The following is a 16,773-nucleotide window of genomic DNA, read 5'->3' as shown; positions in this document are numbered from 1 at the left end:
AAGTACTGTATTGTTTGTTTCTTTTCTTATGTATTTATACATTTTACTGTATATGTATTTGGACATTTGCTAAACTTTTATTGAAGATTACATCATTATTTATTTCATCAATCTTCAGCAACTACTACAGCATCTCCTGATAACAATGGGTGCAAGAAGAAAGAATTCACACTGGGTGACAGCCTACACACCTTCACACATATAGGAAAATCTAAAAGTATCTGAACACAATATATTGCTGACAGCAGACAGTTGTTTTTTGGCTTATAGGAAATAAATAAGGTTTTAAAAATGTGATGTTGTGAACCTTGAAAACTGGGAAGAATTACAAAAATATATAATTAATATTTAAAAAGAACTAATAAAATAAAAACAGATACTAAAAATGATAATATAACATTTCATGTAATTAGTGAAACATGATCCTGTTGGTATTTGCAAAATATGTAGTCTGTAAGCCTATTTAAACAACTGCTAAAACTATTATGCTGGCTTTTTCTTATTGTTCCACTCTTGCCGTTCTGGGGAGTTCAGTTTCTTCATGCTTATGTGATGTTTCATGTTACACACAGACTGAAATCTGCTGTCATCTGTCTCCTCAGTCAGTATTCTTACATTTCAGTGCACCTCACAGCTGACACCCCGCAGTGCACAAATGGGCTTTCATATAAATCAATGTTGCTTATTTAGTCTAATCAGTTTTTGCACTCTCATCGGAAAAAATGAAGGCATCACACGAACTTATTTTATTGGTATAAGAGAAGAGAACTGGAATTATGCACCAGGTGGTTATAACCGCATCACCAGGAAACCAGTTATTCAGGATGAGTGAGTATTAATGTTTTGTCATTTATTTGTAATATTTTATTTTGTCATGCTTGGCTCAATACTGTATATCAATATATATTATTGGTACAGCACACAATCGTATGCGTTATGACTCTCATGTTTTTGAATAACATCATACTTATTTGTATTTTTCATACAAATAAATTAGCACTTAATACTCTTAAAAGCTAAAAGGATGTATAGAATTTTAAGAAAGTTTATCCCCATATGGTGGAAATAATTAGATAGCTAAATATTGTACCTTATTTTAAAATATTATTTTACATGTCTTTTCCATCTATAAATTCTGTTCCTATAATCAGTTTGTAATCCGTTTTAGAAAAGATGTAAGCCAAAGGGAGCTCGACTTGAAAGCATCCCTTGAAAACCCTGAGCCCTTTAGGAGGAGCTCTAAAAAATGTCCAGTTTTGGGTTATAAGTTTTTATTTGTTCAATTTATTCTTTTTTTGAACATCTGTCTCCACTAATTAATGTAATTCTGTAGTGAGGGTAAAATGTTTTTTTCACAGTAACACTGCTATCAATTCCTCTGCCATTACACGTACTGTATGTGCATGCATGTTTCTTGGGAAGTCATGGTGCACACCAGAAAACAGGGCTCCCCCAATAACCTGTCTGTCATTGTCCTCTTTTGAATGAATTAACTTAAATGCAGTTAGTTTAATGCTATTAATACACTATATTAATAATATTAATAACTATATAAAATATTTATGTTACTTATTAATGTATTTAAGAGCATTATATAAGTCAAATTTAGTTTTACATTAGAAAAAAATTAAGTACTGCAGTATCTCACGTTTATATTTATTATATGCTTAAAAAATAACACAACATATCAATAGAAGAACCCATTGTGTGTGTGTGTGTGTGTGTGTGTGTGTGTGTGTGTGTGTTTTGTTTTCTAGACATGCATCACTTTTTTTGCTTCAAGGTCCTGATCGGATTGGATCTGTGTATAAGAAAGCAATATACAGGCAGTACACTGATGAGACATACACACAGGAGATCCCCAAACCTGCTTGGCTGGGTTACCTGGGTCCTGTGATTCGGGCTGAGGTTGAAGATGTTATATTGGTCCACCTAAAGAACTTTGCCTCCAGACCATATTCAATGCACACACATGGAGTCTTCTATGAGAAAGACTCAGAGGGTAAAATATGTCTGCATTATTCCTTTAAAACACATTCAATATACATTAAAATATTTGGTTTTAAATCTAAACTGCAATAAAACAGATTAAAGGCTTCATCATTGCACTAAAATATGTATTCAGTAGATCAGCTTTATCTCTCACATAATGACCAGGGACAACTGTGAGTTTGCTTTTGTTACTTGGAACAAAAAAAACATCTTCCTCTTGAAGGAAACAGGGGAACGGTAATGTAAAAAAACCATGAAAGACGCTTTGCCTCATAATGCAGCCATTATTTTCTATGTAAGATATCCTGTTTAATCAAATGATCTAGACTACACAAGATAAGGTCGTGAAAATGACTAGGCTTGTTTCTTTATGTTGTCTCTTATTCAATAGTTTTTTGGGGTTTTTTTTTAGTTCTGCACTGACACCTAATCTGGAGGAATCCTCTTTCTCTTACAATGTAGACACTGCGCCTGGCAGCAAGACATGGAGCCAGTGAAATCTGTGCCAAGAATGACCACAGAAAAAGTTACTATTGTACAGACAAAGACATGAAGTACATGTATAGCTAGTTTTTTTTTACCTTCAGTCAAAAGTATGAAAACCTAGATTTTAGCTAAAGGTAAAATAATTATGTTTCCAAAGGCGTAGTTGTAAATAATTTTCTAAAAGAAAGAAATATATATATAATTGCAGGGTCGCCTGTCAAGCAAGCAAGAGAAGTAAATTCTTGAAGTTAATTTGCTGAAAAATGGGATGAACAGAAGTGACTCTGAAAAGCACCAAATTTTGATGGATAAATAATAGGGTCTGTTGGGGTATTCCCGGTATGCAGTGGATAGTACCTAGCAAAAGTAGACCAAGGAAGAGCAACCAATTAACTGGCAACAGGGTCATGGGCACCCAAGGCTTATTGATGTGTCTGGAGAGGCAAGGCTAGCAAATCTAGTCTAATCCCATAGTAGAGCTACTGTCGAGTAAATTGATAGAAAAGTTAATGTCATTATAACAGGTTAACTCGTTGGGATTGATGAGGACAGATGGTAGATGTGAGTCAATCATTTATTTTTTCTATTACAGTTTTTGCTTTCTAGCATGCACATACAATAGTCACACACACACACACACACACACACACACACACACACACACACGAATAAAAAAATTCCTGTCATTATTCCACACACAATACTTCACAATGACAAAGAAAAAACAGGTTTTTGGAGTGTGTTTTGTTAATTTCTAAAAAGAAAAAGAAAAAAAAAGATTTAACTATCCGATTTACATAAGTATTTACTAAGTACTTACTGTAGTCCTGATTGATTGACCATATTAGGTTAGATACAAAGATAAAAAAGGCAGATCATACATAGCCTAGATAGATCTTTTGTTCTTAAAACATATTTTATATAATAAAAGAACAAATCTTTTTTGGTTAAAGTATGATATAATCCTCAGTTTCAGTATTGTGAAGTGAATTGTCCACATTCAATCCACATCAGTGTTTTTTGTTACCAGTTTTATGCCATTTTAGCGAAATATGCAATGCTAGGACTAATTGCATGTTATGTGTTAGGAGCCCTATATCCAGATAAAATGTCAGGAGCAAAGAAACAGGATGACAGTGTACCTCCTGGTGGAAATTATACTTATACATGGACAGTAAAGCCAGAGTTTGCCCCAGCTCAGGGAGATTCAAACTGTCTGACTTGGGCTTACCATTCACATGTGATTGCCTACAAAGACATCTCCTCTGGACTCATAGGGGCCCTGCTGACTTGTAAGAAAGGTACACAACTCTCCTCCACCAAACAGTGGAGTTATTGCACATTACACTCATTCATGCTTTCCATTCACTTACAGCATGTGCCTATCCCAGTAACTGGAGGATGTACCAGCATGTGTTGGGAAATACTTTTTTATTTTGCTAATAAAGTGTTCAAATATAATTATTACATAATTTTGGTAAAATAATTAAACACATTAGACAATTCTAACATCCGAAACACAAAAAGACTATTAATCAAGAAACAAAATGTTTACAATTTCCTGTACCCAAATCTTTTTGTATGGATTTGGAGACAGAAATTTTGCTGAAACCTGGAGCATCACAACTTGGTTTTGCCCAGTGGGATTCATACCTATACTTAACTATTCTTCATATCCATGTTCATATTCATTTAGGATGCATTTTCTGTTCAATCCAAATAATAGATTTCAATTTAGTTATGTCTCTAATATCCATGGTCTGTTTTTATCAGGAATCCTGGAGCCTGTTTTCAAAGTGAACAATTCTCAGGTATCAGCAGGGGTTACCCACTTCCAGGTGCAAAGAACAGATGTGGAACAGGACTTCCTTCTTTTGTTTAGTGTGGTGAATGAAAACCTGAGCTGGTATCTAGAAGAAAATATTCAAACTTTCTGTTTGGATCCAGCTAATGTCAGCTCCTCTGATCCAGATTTCAAACTCTCTAATCAGATGAATGGTAAGTGTTTCTTTTTGTAACTTTGTTTGGAGGAGTTTTTCTGAATGCCATAAACAGAGGTAAAATTTAGAAAATTTATAATATCTTCAGGGCATCTTTCTTCATCCTATTTTTCAGCTATTAATGGATATATGTATGGAAACCTTCCTGGAATTGACTTGTGCCAGAACAAAAAAGTTTCATGGCATTTTATTGCCATGGGAAATGAGGTGGACATCCATTCAGTATATTTTCATGGACAGACATTGCTTGTACAAGGACATCGTGTTGATGCTGTTAGCCTGATGCCTGCCACCTTTATGACTGCAGAGATGAAGCCCTTAACAATTGGAAGATGGCTGCTGAACTGTCAAGTTAACAGCCATATGCAAGGTACATGTTCAGCTTTGAGGAAGTGTTTCTACTGGATAATACTATGCACAGCAAAGATACAGATTCTGTTCAACCCCTATACATTTTGGAAGAACAACGTAAAATGTTAATCTATCAGATTAATAGATTAGTTAGATCAGATTAGTTATCAGAAGATTAGACGATTAACTTACATTAACTTCAAGATTAGACGATTAACTTACATTAACTTCAACCCCTATACATTTTGGAAGAACAACGTAAAATGTTAATCTATCAGATTAATAGATTAGTTAGATCAGATTAGTTATCAGAAGATTAGACGATTAACTTACATCAGTATATCAAAATAAATATTTATATTGGGACAGTAAGTATATTATAAATCAAATAAGATATATGGTTAAAAAAATAGGTGTTTGAAGCAAATAAACAAATACTATATTTACCCAACAAATACTATTATTCTGAAAACAGCTTCATATTTTGGATGATTATTTCTCCTATATGATGAATACAGTAAACGGTCCGTCCATCTAGGAACCTCTAGGAACCATCTAGGAACCTCTGTAGTCCAACTAGGGACCATGCAGGCCAGTGGTGACCATTGTATTTATTCCCATTTGTATGAATTTATAATACAGGAATTTGGGGCTTCCTTAGAACAAATTACTGCATCAGTGGTGGTTTTGGCACTGTTGGCAGGTACTAAGTCCTACTGGAAAAGAAAATCAGAGACTTCATGAAGATTGTCGGCAACTGGAAGCAGGGAGTGCTCTAAAATCTCCTCCTAGACGGCTGTGGTGACTTTGGCCTGATAAAACACAGTGGATTAACACCAGCAAATGACATGGCACCCCAAATCTTTATAGACTGTGGAAACTTCAAACTGGACTTCAAGCAACTTGGATTTTGTCTTTCCACTTTTTATATACTGTAGACTTTGAGACTTTAATTTTCCAATTACAACTTACTTCCATATAAAAAGAAGACTTTAAAACACTGAGCTACAGTCCAATTATTTTTCTCATTAGCTCAGGTAACATGCTTCTGATGTTGTCTCTGGTTCAGGAGTGGTCTGATTTTAGGAATGCAGCAGTTAAAGCCCATTTTTCTGAAGACGACTGTGCGGTGTGGCTCTTCATGTATGCATAGGACATTGAGTTATGGATTTCTGCTGATACGAACACACCTTGTTTCTATTAACATTTATGAATGCAAATAAATCACAATAGGAGCTCACATGTATTATACAAAAAAATAGACATTGCAGTGCACCAGATACCAATTATATACAATATTCTCAGTGTGTAAGTGAATGCATAAAATGTCTAAACCCCGGTACATTGTATGTGTGTGCACGTGGGGTTACAGGAGAAATGAGTCAGCCCCACTGTTTTCAATGAGTCAGTCCAGAAGCACAATGATAGCAAATGGGTGTCCTGTAAAGCTGTCCTGATAATCCTAATTTTGGAAAATCCTCAACAAAACAGAGTTCACAGTCCAATACCGTGGAACACAAAATGGCATCTGGGGTTCCCCTCGTGATTTAAAGGCGCAGAGAAAACATTGTTACCGTACATTTAAAATTTCACTGTGAGATTCATTTCCTGAGGCAAAGTTACAGTTTTTGGCCACATTATGGCAGTTTGAGGAAAGGGGACAGAGATTTAGTCAAGTGGATTGGTGTACATTGCATGTTTGTGTCAAAGGAATATAGGACTCACTTTGCCAGACTTAAGAACTAATCCGAATTACGAACATGCTCCCGGAACGGAACTTGTTTGTAAGTGAGGGACTACCTACCTATATGTGAAATTCTCCCTAGATCACCCCTGTTGCTTGTGCACCTTTTCATACCACATTTTCCCCTTTAATTAAACTTATGATACTGAATATTAAATATTTCATGAATATTCATGAACATATCGCCTTTTGTGGCTGTGAAGGGTGTTGATGATCATCTTCTGGAAAACTGTCAAGTCAGCAGGCTTTTATTAGCATTACATTTTTGTATTATTTCAAAACTTTACCCAAGTATACATGGAGTTTGACCTCATCACGTAGGGCCTCATATAGCAGCTAGACAGTTAATCTTAATAATGTTAGATATCTCTTCATTAGTCCAGTTTAATGTCCTGTACTTTTATATGTACATGGAGCTGCTATTAATATAAAGGACAATCTCAGAACCTCCGGGAGATGTTGGAGGTCTGCTATGATGTCATGCTGGATAGATTAATGTTGTTTGTGTGCAGATGGTATGCAGGCGATGTTCAATGTTTCACTGTGTGCTGGCAAGACAGATTCTGTCACGTCTCTAAATGGGACATTAAGGAAGTACTTCATTGCTGCTGAACTCATTCAGTGGAACTACGCTCCATCAGGAGTAGACAGCTTGACTAATATGTCATTGACTGATCCTGAGAGGTATGGAGCTTAACTAGTTTCTTTTCAGTTTTTGTTTCTATGTATAATGACATTATATCATCATAGTGCTAAACTTTGATGACTGCCTGTACAGTTTTTGTGTAGAATTTCCTTCTGCATCATTCAAAGATACATGCTATACACTATCAACATCCTCTCTATTTTTTCTTTTTCTTAGCCAATCAGAACTGTATTTCAGGAAGAATAGCGGACATCTTGGTGGTCAATATACAAAGGTGGTATATAAAGCTTACACTGATGGAACATTTACAGAAAATATCGTCAATGATGCACACTTGGGAATACTAGGTAGACAGACAATCCTCCAAAAAATTTCCACTGATTATGCATTTTTTACATAAATGTTAGCCAATTATATGTATAATGCATGAGGTGAATAAAAATTCTCTTCAGGTCCGGTACTAAGAGCTGAAGTTGGGGATACTATAGAGATCACATTTATGAACAAGGCTGATAGAAATTACAGCATCCAACCCCATGGCCTTCAATACACAAAGTCATCAGAGGGAGCTCGATATGAAGATGGTGAGAAGGCAATGATTCGGAACCACAACCAATAATCTTCTACTTTCACTGCGCAGTTACATTTTGCTAAGTAATTCCAAATGGTTGTCAGGTACACACCTGGAGATGCAAGTGAGGGTAGAGTTTAATGAAATAATGGAAAAAAACAACAACCCACAAATATGTATGAGAAGAGTCAGACTGTAACTACATTTATGCATTTGGCAGACGCTTTTAGCCAGAGCAACTTACAATTTTTTATTATTATAATTTTGTTAAATCTCATTACACATCTGAGCAGTTGAGGGCCTTGCTCAAGGGCCCAACAGTGGCAACTTGGTTGTTGTGGGGTTTGAACCTGGGATTTTCTAAACCATAATCCAATGCCTTAACCACTGAGCTACCCCTGTCCTGAAATTTAAATGACTGATGTGAATTGTGGGAATCTGTCCACTAGGCAGTAATTTTATATATTTTGTAGTTAATAAGTAAAATAGAAATTGTGATATAACAAGTGACTTTAAAAAAATAAATATATGATTCGGAGATCGAGTGTCAATCTAATTTAAAAAATTACATTTAAGTATTTATTTTATGGAATCATATTTTATTATGATTATATATATATATACAGTCCAATTATTACAGTCGGTAGACAAGTCTCTTTAGTGTCTTGCGTTTTTAGAACTGTGACCTTAAATGCCTACTTTCTGTAAGCTGTTAAGGTCTTAATGACCTTTCTACAGGTGCATGTTAATTAATTGATTATGGTCAATTGAACATGCATGGAAAACATTGTTTAAACCCTTTAAAATGAAGATCTAGGACGTTTCTTTTTTTGCTGAGACTATATATATATTTACCTAGACTATATATATAGTATATAAAATGGTATATATATATATATATATATATATATATATATATATATATATATATATAGTATATAAAATAATATATATATATATATATATATATATATATATATATATATATATATATATATATATAGTATATAAAATGGTATATATTTATATATATATAATTTTTTTTTTAAAGCATTTTTACTTGACCCTCAGGCACAGAGAAAAATGGATCTCATGTGCAGCCAGGAGAATCCTTCAACTACACTTGGCATGTGCTAGAGGGTCCATCTGACAGTGACCAGGCCTGCATTTCTTATTTGTATTTTTCCTCCAGTGACCCCATCAGAGACACCAACTCTGGCTTATTTGGACCTCTGCTTGTGTGTAGGAAAGGTGCACTGAGCTCCAATAATACCCAGGTATATATATATATATATATATATATATATTTTTTTTTTTTTTTTACAGTTTCCTGTATATACAGTACCATGGTAAGTAAATGATATGCCTTTAAGAAGGAAAACATTTTCAATGTATACTGTATTTCAACAGTTTGTCAATTATTAAATTATAATTATAGAAAAATGTGGACAAAGAATTTTTCCTGCTTTTCACTATGATGGATGAAAACCTGAGCTGGTATCTGAGCGAGAATATTCAGACATATGGGACAAATGAATCAGATCCAGAGAATCAGGAATTTCAGGACAGCAACATGATGCATGGTAGTCTACACATAAGCATTACACAACCCAAACAACTAATTTTAATTTTCATTGCAAAAATCTGTTTTTTTTTTTTATGATTTTAAATTGTTTTTAGTAATTACAGTATAAAAATATATAACATTTCATCCTAGCTAATTTTATTTATGTGTGTAATGCAGTGGTAAATGGCTACATGTATGGCAATCTACCAGGACTGGAAATGTGTAAGGGTGACCAGGTCAGATGGTACATCCTAGGACTTGGCACAAATATGGATATACATGGGGTTTACTTCCAGGCAAACTCTTTCCGCAAAGACAGTACCACTCGTGACACCCTCTCTGTGTTCCCACACACTACTGTCCGGATTTCCATGCAGCCAGATACAACTGGTCAGTCATGTCTTTGGTACATTTGCTTATACTATAGTTTTACTTTGTTGTTTTTTCATCTTCTCCCATTAGGGAGATATAATGGCAAATTTTTATTTTGACACAGGTTTTATTGCCAGTGGATTCAATCGATTAACAACTGACACTATATACTGTATAGTACACTGTATACATAATTTGTCTGGGTTTTTCAGTTTCTTTCTATTGTTCATTGAAGCTGATAGCTGGAATGCCCATAAGTGTAAATAGGTAGAGGTGGCATGGTGGCATAGTGGCATAGTACTTGTGGTTTCACACCTCAAGGGCCAAGGGATAGAAAGCCTTCTTCAGGTCTGTGTGCGGGAGTTTGCATGTTGTCCATATGCTTGGTAGGTTTCCTTTGGGTACTACTGTTTCCTCCCACAGTCCAAAGACTTGCCATTTCCTAATTCCCCACATTGTGTGCACAAGTGTGTTAGTGTGTATACGTGTTAAACGATAGACAACATAAACTGAAGATGATGTACGCTTATTAATCTGAATGGCAAATCTATGTTTGATGAAACCCACCCTAATGCTTCACAATAGATTTCCACAGAAAGATTAAAACAAATTAAAAGAACGCTGTAATCAACTATATTAAAACACAGTGGTGAGGTCAAGAATGAATAAATGACAACTGCAATTGAAAGCCATAAGAAATTAGTCAATTTTAAAATATCACACTCTGTCAAATGACAACATAAAACCTGAATGAAACCTGTTTGGAATCACATTTTCATGTAAGTTTAAAGACAGCTGGGAAAAGACGGGGATAATACATGGTCTGCTTGGGATTTTATTTTGACTATGTCTAACAGTTTTTAGTAAATAATAGTAAATAATAAAACTAATTTGAGACACTAAACTAAGACACCTGTGAAAAGAGATAGGAAGCCCTGGTTTAGTGTCTATGATTAGTTTTATTACTTAAGGTCCCATGTTTAATTAGTCATAAATATGTTTTGTTTTGTTTAGTTTAGCACTGTTTGGATTAATCCTGTTTAAGTAGCTGTTTGATTTATTGCTGGCTAAAATATTGTTCTGTTCATGTTTCTGTTTTATGTTGTTAACTACAATGTTACCATCTGCACATAAATTGCGAACCCCATTATTTTCTATAAACCTTTACCAGAAATGGTAATTTTGATATTGGGTTGTAATTATTATTATTAAGTGGTCTAGTCCGGATTGGGCTTTTTGATAAGAGGTTAAAAATGTAAATGTTTAAGTCCCCACATGGTGCTTCATCAGTCGAGGGGCCCTGCGGATATAGGATTTGCTGAGTCTGTCAGCTGGGCAGCTCTATGCCAGAGGTCTGCTTCTGAACAGGTCTGCTGTTTGTAATTGGGAAAAAACTCTGTGCAGGGGATGGGGGGTGTTGGGCATGATGGACAGCAGTTTGTTCATAGACCCCATAGAGTCCAGCTCAAATCCAAGCACTGAACCAGCTCTGCAGACAACTTTGTCCAAGAATGTGGCATCACTGATTTATAAGGCTACCTTATATGCTAACAGTAGCAGCAAGTTGCGGTGGAAGTAGCCTAGATGTACCAGAGGTTTACACCGACTTTCTCCTAGTAGGTAAACTGCAGAGGATCAAGTGCATGATAGACCCGAAGTCTGTGGAGATAGAGAAAACGTCATTTTAAGGCCAAGTCAGAGAAATTAATAAGCTCTTTGGGGACTGTAATGTCTCTAATGTGTATAAGAGCATTAGTTAAACCTACTGGCTTTGGTGGTTCATAGATTGTATGTGCATGTGTGCCTGATTGTGTATGAATACAGGACTTTTTGAAGTGAGCTGCAAAGTTAGTAACCATTACATGGGAGGCATGAAGCAACAGTACAGAGTAAAGAACTGTGGCCAGAGCTTGTCTGCTCCACCCTCTGCTCCCACAGCACATTACTACATTGCTGCAGAAGAAGTAGAGTGGGACTACTCACCAAATCGCGACTGGGAGCTCCAGCTCTTCAACACCACAGAGGAGAATAGGTATATACAAACACACATACAGAAAAATCAATTATGCAAGCCAACAGAAATGGCTTGAAGACCAACATTGTTAACATTGATTTAGTTTTTTTTTTATGTGATCAGGAAATCCTTGTAAATTGGAATCACCCTGTAAAGTCTACTTTTTCTAATATAGAAGCTACATGGATGTAACACAAAACGTTTATCTGACACATGTACAGACATGTCTAGACATGTCAAGATGCACTTAACTGAAATGTTTACAAAAATCGTAAGCTTTGTCTTATTATTGTGGCAGTCTTTATCTCACTTGTTATGTATATTCTGCTTCTTAGTCCAGGCAGTGTTTTTGTAGGGACTGGTGAAAACAGACTCGGCTCCAAATATAAAAAAGTGGTTTATAGAGAGTACACTAATGCCACCTTCATCACCAAAAAGCAGCGGAAGTCTTCAGAGAAACATTTGGAAATACTGGGTACAAAGATATAATTCTCTCACTGTTCTAACAGCTTATGTTGCTCTTAATTAATTGTCACTTTGTATGACTGTCATCTGTGAACCAATCACTCTGTCTACACACTCTGTGTGTGTTGGGGTATTTTGTTAGGTCCACTTATTAGGGGAGAGGTCGGTGAAGTTCTTCAGATTACATTTCTTAATAAGGCTAGTCGTCCATACTCTATCCAGCCTCATGGGGTGAAGACTTCACCTCAAAAGTCAACGCCTGTTTTGCCTGGTGAGGAATCCACATCTTTATAATGAGTGCTTTCAACTTACAGCATTGTGGTATTTAGTAAATACACTTTTGTATACAGTACTGCCTTGCCAAAATAAAAGTTGCTTACTTTTTTTGGATCACTTTTAGCTTTGATTATGGCATCCATTCACCAGGACAATGTTTTGGCAACTGAGATCTTGTATTTATGACAGAATAACTACTCCATATGGTCTTCTCCAAAAACTTTTAATGGGGTTAAGGTCACAACTTTGTGGTGCTCAATTCATGCTTTAAAATGATTCCTTAAAATTTCAGAACCATGCTTTCACTGGTCATTTAGTAAGTCAGCTGACTTCATTTTATTACCAGTACCAGTAGAACTGCTTCCAGATGCTTGTATAGTAGGCATGAGTGGTGCATCACTTCAGGTGTTCCCTTCTCACTCTGATGCATCCATCAAAAAGCATAGCTCTAGATGACAGACCACATGAGCCTTTTCCATTTCCATGTCCAAATCTTAATGCTATGTAGAAATATTACCTAATGGTGGCCAAAAAAGTATTAAGAAAAAAGCAAATTTCTATTTTAATGACATTTGTATAATGTAAAAATAATGACAATCAACATAATAAGAACAATTTGTAATTGTATAAAATACATTTGCTGTACAACAGAACTATAATGCATGGCATTTGTTGTCTTAATACTTAACAATGATTAACCAAATTCCAGTAATTTCTGTCTCCTTAATTGTTGTTTTTTGCTTGATGCAGGCCAGTATTTTGACCCTTCTAAAACACTGTAACATCTTCTCCATAACCACATGATATGTCAAAATACTTTTATTTGGTCAGGCTGTATATATACTTAGTGATTTCTCTGATAAAAATTATCACAGTTGTAATTACAATCCTATGAATTCTAGGTAGTAATGAAAAATACATACATTTGGACACAACAAAAACATTTTCAATTAAATAATGATGTAATGATTGACTGCAGGAAACATGACTATGTACCGGTGGATTATTCCAGAAAGTTCTGGCCCAGGATCCTCCGATCCAAACTGTACCACGTTTGCCTACTACTCTACTGTGGACTTCATTAAGGTGATTATTAACAAGTACAGTATATATGAGTTACTTTATAATTTGGGCTACACTTCTACATATGAAAATAAATACAAAAACAATGTTTTTTTTCTCAACAGAAGAAATGGTGGTTCATGTTAGTTAATATTTTTAGTAAAACATATTTGCTATTTAAAAAACTTAAACATTAGCAAATCTTTCTAACTGATTATGTACACTACTACATATTTAATAGGTAACATAGCTGACAATTTTTTTTTTTTTTTACTTTTGACCCGGAATGTCAGGACTTGCTTGGCTGTCTGCTTTTTTATTTTCAAAAAGAGTTTAACATCAATATTTAAACAAAAAATTTTTAGTCCATAATGTCATAACGAATCTGTAAACCATAACAGTATACATTATGTGATAGTTGATCAGTTAATATGCTCAGTGACAATGAACTATTACAGAGAACATAATTGAAAAATGAAACAAGACTTACCACAGTGTGTTTAAAATGAATGCCACAGAGAAGAAGAAAATAATTTAATGCTGGTCACTTGGAATTTAAAAAAATAATTTTGAGTTACAGGACAGGGTTCTGTTAGTAACTAAGTTGACTTTGGGATTTTAATTTGGCAAATAATTTCATATATTTTAAGTATTAAAAGGAGAAAACTAGTTATTTTTTAGTCTTTAGACTTTTTAAATAAATTTCAATAAATAGGTGTTGTTAAATCAGATTGTTTTGATTCATGATTTTGGAACACTCTACTGCAAAAGCAGACAAGACAAAAATGGTCAGTTTGGTAACATTATGATTAATTTCAAGCGAAATGAAGTAAAGGTTGCACATACTGTTTGTGAGATATTATGACATCATTTTTCCTAATTAGTAAAATATATTTTTAAGAACATATTTAGAATAAATATACTTATCATAAATATACAAACATGGAAAATACACAAAATACAAAAAATACATATCGCTATATATCATGTTTAGCAGTGATCAGTCACATAACATGTCTACACGGGTGGTTATAGACTAAAACCAAAATAATAACATATGGTTTAAGAAAAACACAATGTATGTTTAAGTAATAATTGTCAATATTATATGTATTATTAGCATTATTATGGAAAATAATTGTTATTCACATCTAAATTAATGAATATGGTAAAGAAATTAAACATGGGGGATGGGGGGGTGGCTCAAACTTTGGGTGTGATGATGTGATTTCTACAGAAATTTGGCAATATAGTGTATGTAACAGAATTACATACACATTATCTGAAGTCCTTATAAACTTTTATTTCACATTATGACCTGATCATGATGTGAAAACTTTAATGTTAGTTGCTGGATGGTGTTTTTTTGGTTTTAGGACACAGTCAGTGGACTGATTGGACCACTGGTGGTCTGCAGGAAAGGGACCCTAAATCAGGCGCGGCAAAGACTGGATGTGGATGGGGAGTTTGCAATTCTTTTCTTTATCTTTGATGAGAATATGTCATGGTACCTTGAGGAAAACATTCAAACCTACTACAACAGTTCACAACCTCTGATCAAAAATAGTGACTTTGTGGAGAGTAATAGAATGCATGGTAAGATTTAACCCCTTAATCTTTATATTTTTGACTACTTAGTAAATGACCAAAATCCTTGATGTCCATTTTATAGCTTTTAAATCTTTACTACTATTTCACAATACTTAAAACTGTGCGTCACCAGACAGCATTGTGCTTTTCCTCTTTCTCAGCAATTAATGGAAAGATGTATGGAAATCTTCAGGGAGTGGAAATGTGGCAAGGCGAGAGGGTCAACTGGTATCTAATTGGAATGGGCAGCGAAGTGGATCTACACACAGTGCATTTACATGGTCAGACCTTCATTTACAAGGTGATAATGAAACACAACAGGTTATGATTGTCACAGCTATTGAGATGCCAATAAATACCACAGACCTTTAAACGAAGAAACTAGCCAAATGTGCACTTGTAAGTCTTTCTTCATTTTTCTCTCATGGAGTAGACAGACCTGCCGCACCGGGCCGATGTGTTTGACTTGATTCCAGGAACTTTTCAGACACTGGAGATAATAGCAGACACTGAGGGAATGTGGCTGCTGCACTGTCATGTGGATGATCACATCCTTGCAGGCATGGAGACCACTTACACCATCAGGAGATCAGGTGAAAAAATAAACTTTCTTGCTTATTATGGCTCAGTGGTAGTCTTCTCACCTGCCATGTCGATGACCTGCGTTCAATTCCCAGTCAGGATGCAGGGCATCCTTAGTGCCAGCCCCAAGTCAGACATGCGTATCAGACAGTCTGCTGTAACAATTCCTTAATAGAAGCAGCCAGTTTCACTTTTTTTCTTTTTCTCTCAGATCTCTTTTTAAGCACGAAAGAGGGCAGATTGTGATTTATTACTGCTAGAAGGCCAGTTTAAAATTTTTTTTTTTTAATTTCACAATTGTTTTATGCTTTATATGATTATGTGTTTTAGGTGCCAGTGCTCTAACTCAACACCTGGGCGTTGTCTTCATCTCTGCCTTTTTCTCCAGCATTGGACTAAAGTGATATTAGCTTAAGTATACTTCAACAATTTTGTAGATTTTATAGGTTTAGCTAAAATAGCATACATATATCTATTTTGTTTTAGTCATCTATAATAAACCACAATCTTAGTTACAGTCATTAACTTACAAATTTGAAAAACCTTCATATTTTCTTCAGCCAACTTTTTTTTGGTAAAGATCAGATGTTGCATTACTGTTGGCACATTTAATTAAAAGTCACACTTAACCTAACACTATGATTCAATATACACCATCCCACTCAGCACAACATAAGCCAAATTAAATATTCTTACAGAAGTGCAAACTTAACTGGTAACACATGTTTGTAAAGTTTTGCACAAATATAACAGAACAAAGTACTGTACTCAAATTGACAATTTGGTACATAGAGGGGCCAAAGAGAGAGGAAGAAGGCAGCAGATAAGAGGCCAAGAAAGAGCAAGAAACAAGAAAGAAGTTTACAAATTAACCTCATTCCCTCCTAAATTTCACTTTGGTAATCAGGATGGACGAAGATGGTTCCCTAATCTGTGGCTTGCCTGGGCTTGTGTTTAGAGTTTAATCGTTTTAGCTGTTTAACTAAAATATGACAACAGTCCGTTGAAATCTATAACATGACTTTTCTGTATCCTACAGAGCCCTGCTATTACAT

General features: G+C 35.0%; 1 protein-coding gene across 1 annotated transcript; it reads left to right on the top strand.

The window, feature by feature from the left end:
* Positions 1-655: 655 nt before the first annotated feature.
* hephl1b (hephaestin-like 1b) lies at positions 656-16,122 on the top strand. The gene is made up of 19 exons (XM_053516456.1): positions 656-828; positions 1,758-2,002; positions 3,567-3,779; positions 4,252-4,476; positions 4,594-4,848; positions 7,086-7,257; positions 7,436-7,566; positions 7,672-7,803; positions 8,862-9,067; positions 9,229-9,373; positions 9,535-9,747; positions 11,554-11,761; positions 12,079-12,218; positions 12,351-12,479; positions 13,464-13,570; positions 14,923-15,142; positions 15,298-15,437; positions 15,570-15,729; positions 16,049-16,122. Exons 1-19 carry the CDS (start codon positions 656-658, stop codon positions 16,120-16,122), a joined length of 3,288 nt encoding a protein of 1,095 aa, XP_053372431.1.
* The last annotated feature ends 651 nt before the right edge of the window (positions 16,123-16,773 follow it).

This window comes from Clarias gariepinus, chromosome 17, assembly GCF_024256425.1.
Source record: "Clarias gariepinus isolate MV-2021 ecotype Netherlands chromosome 17, CGAR_prim_01v2, whole genome shotgun sequence".
Classification (NCBI taxonomy): domain Eukaryota; kingdom Metazoa; phylum Chordata; class Actinopteri; order Siluriformes; family Clariidae; genus Clarias; species Clarias gariepinus.
This window is presented reverse-complemented; position numbering and strand designations above follow the sequence as displayed.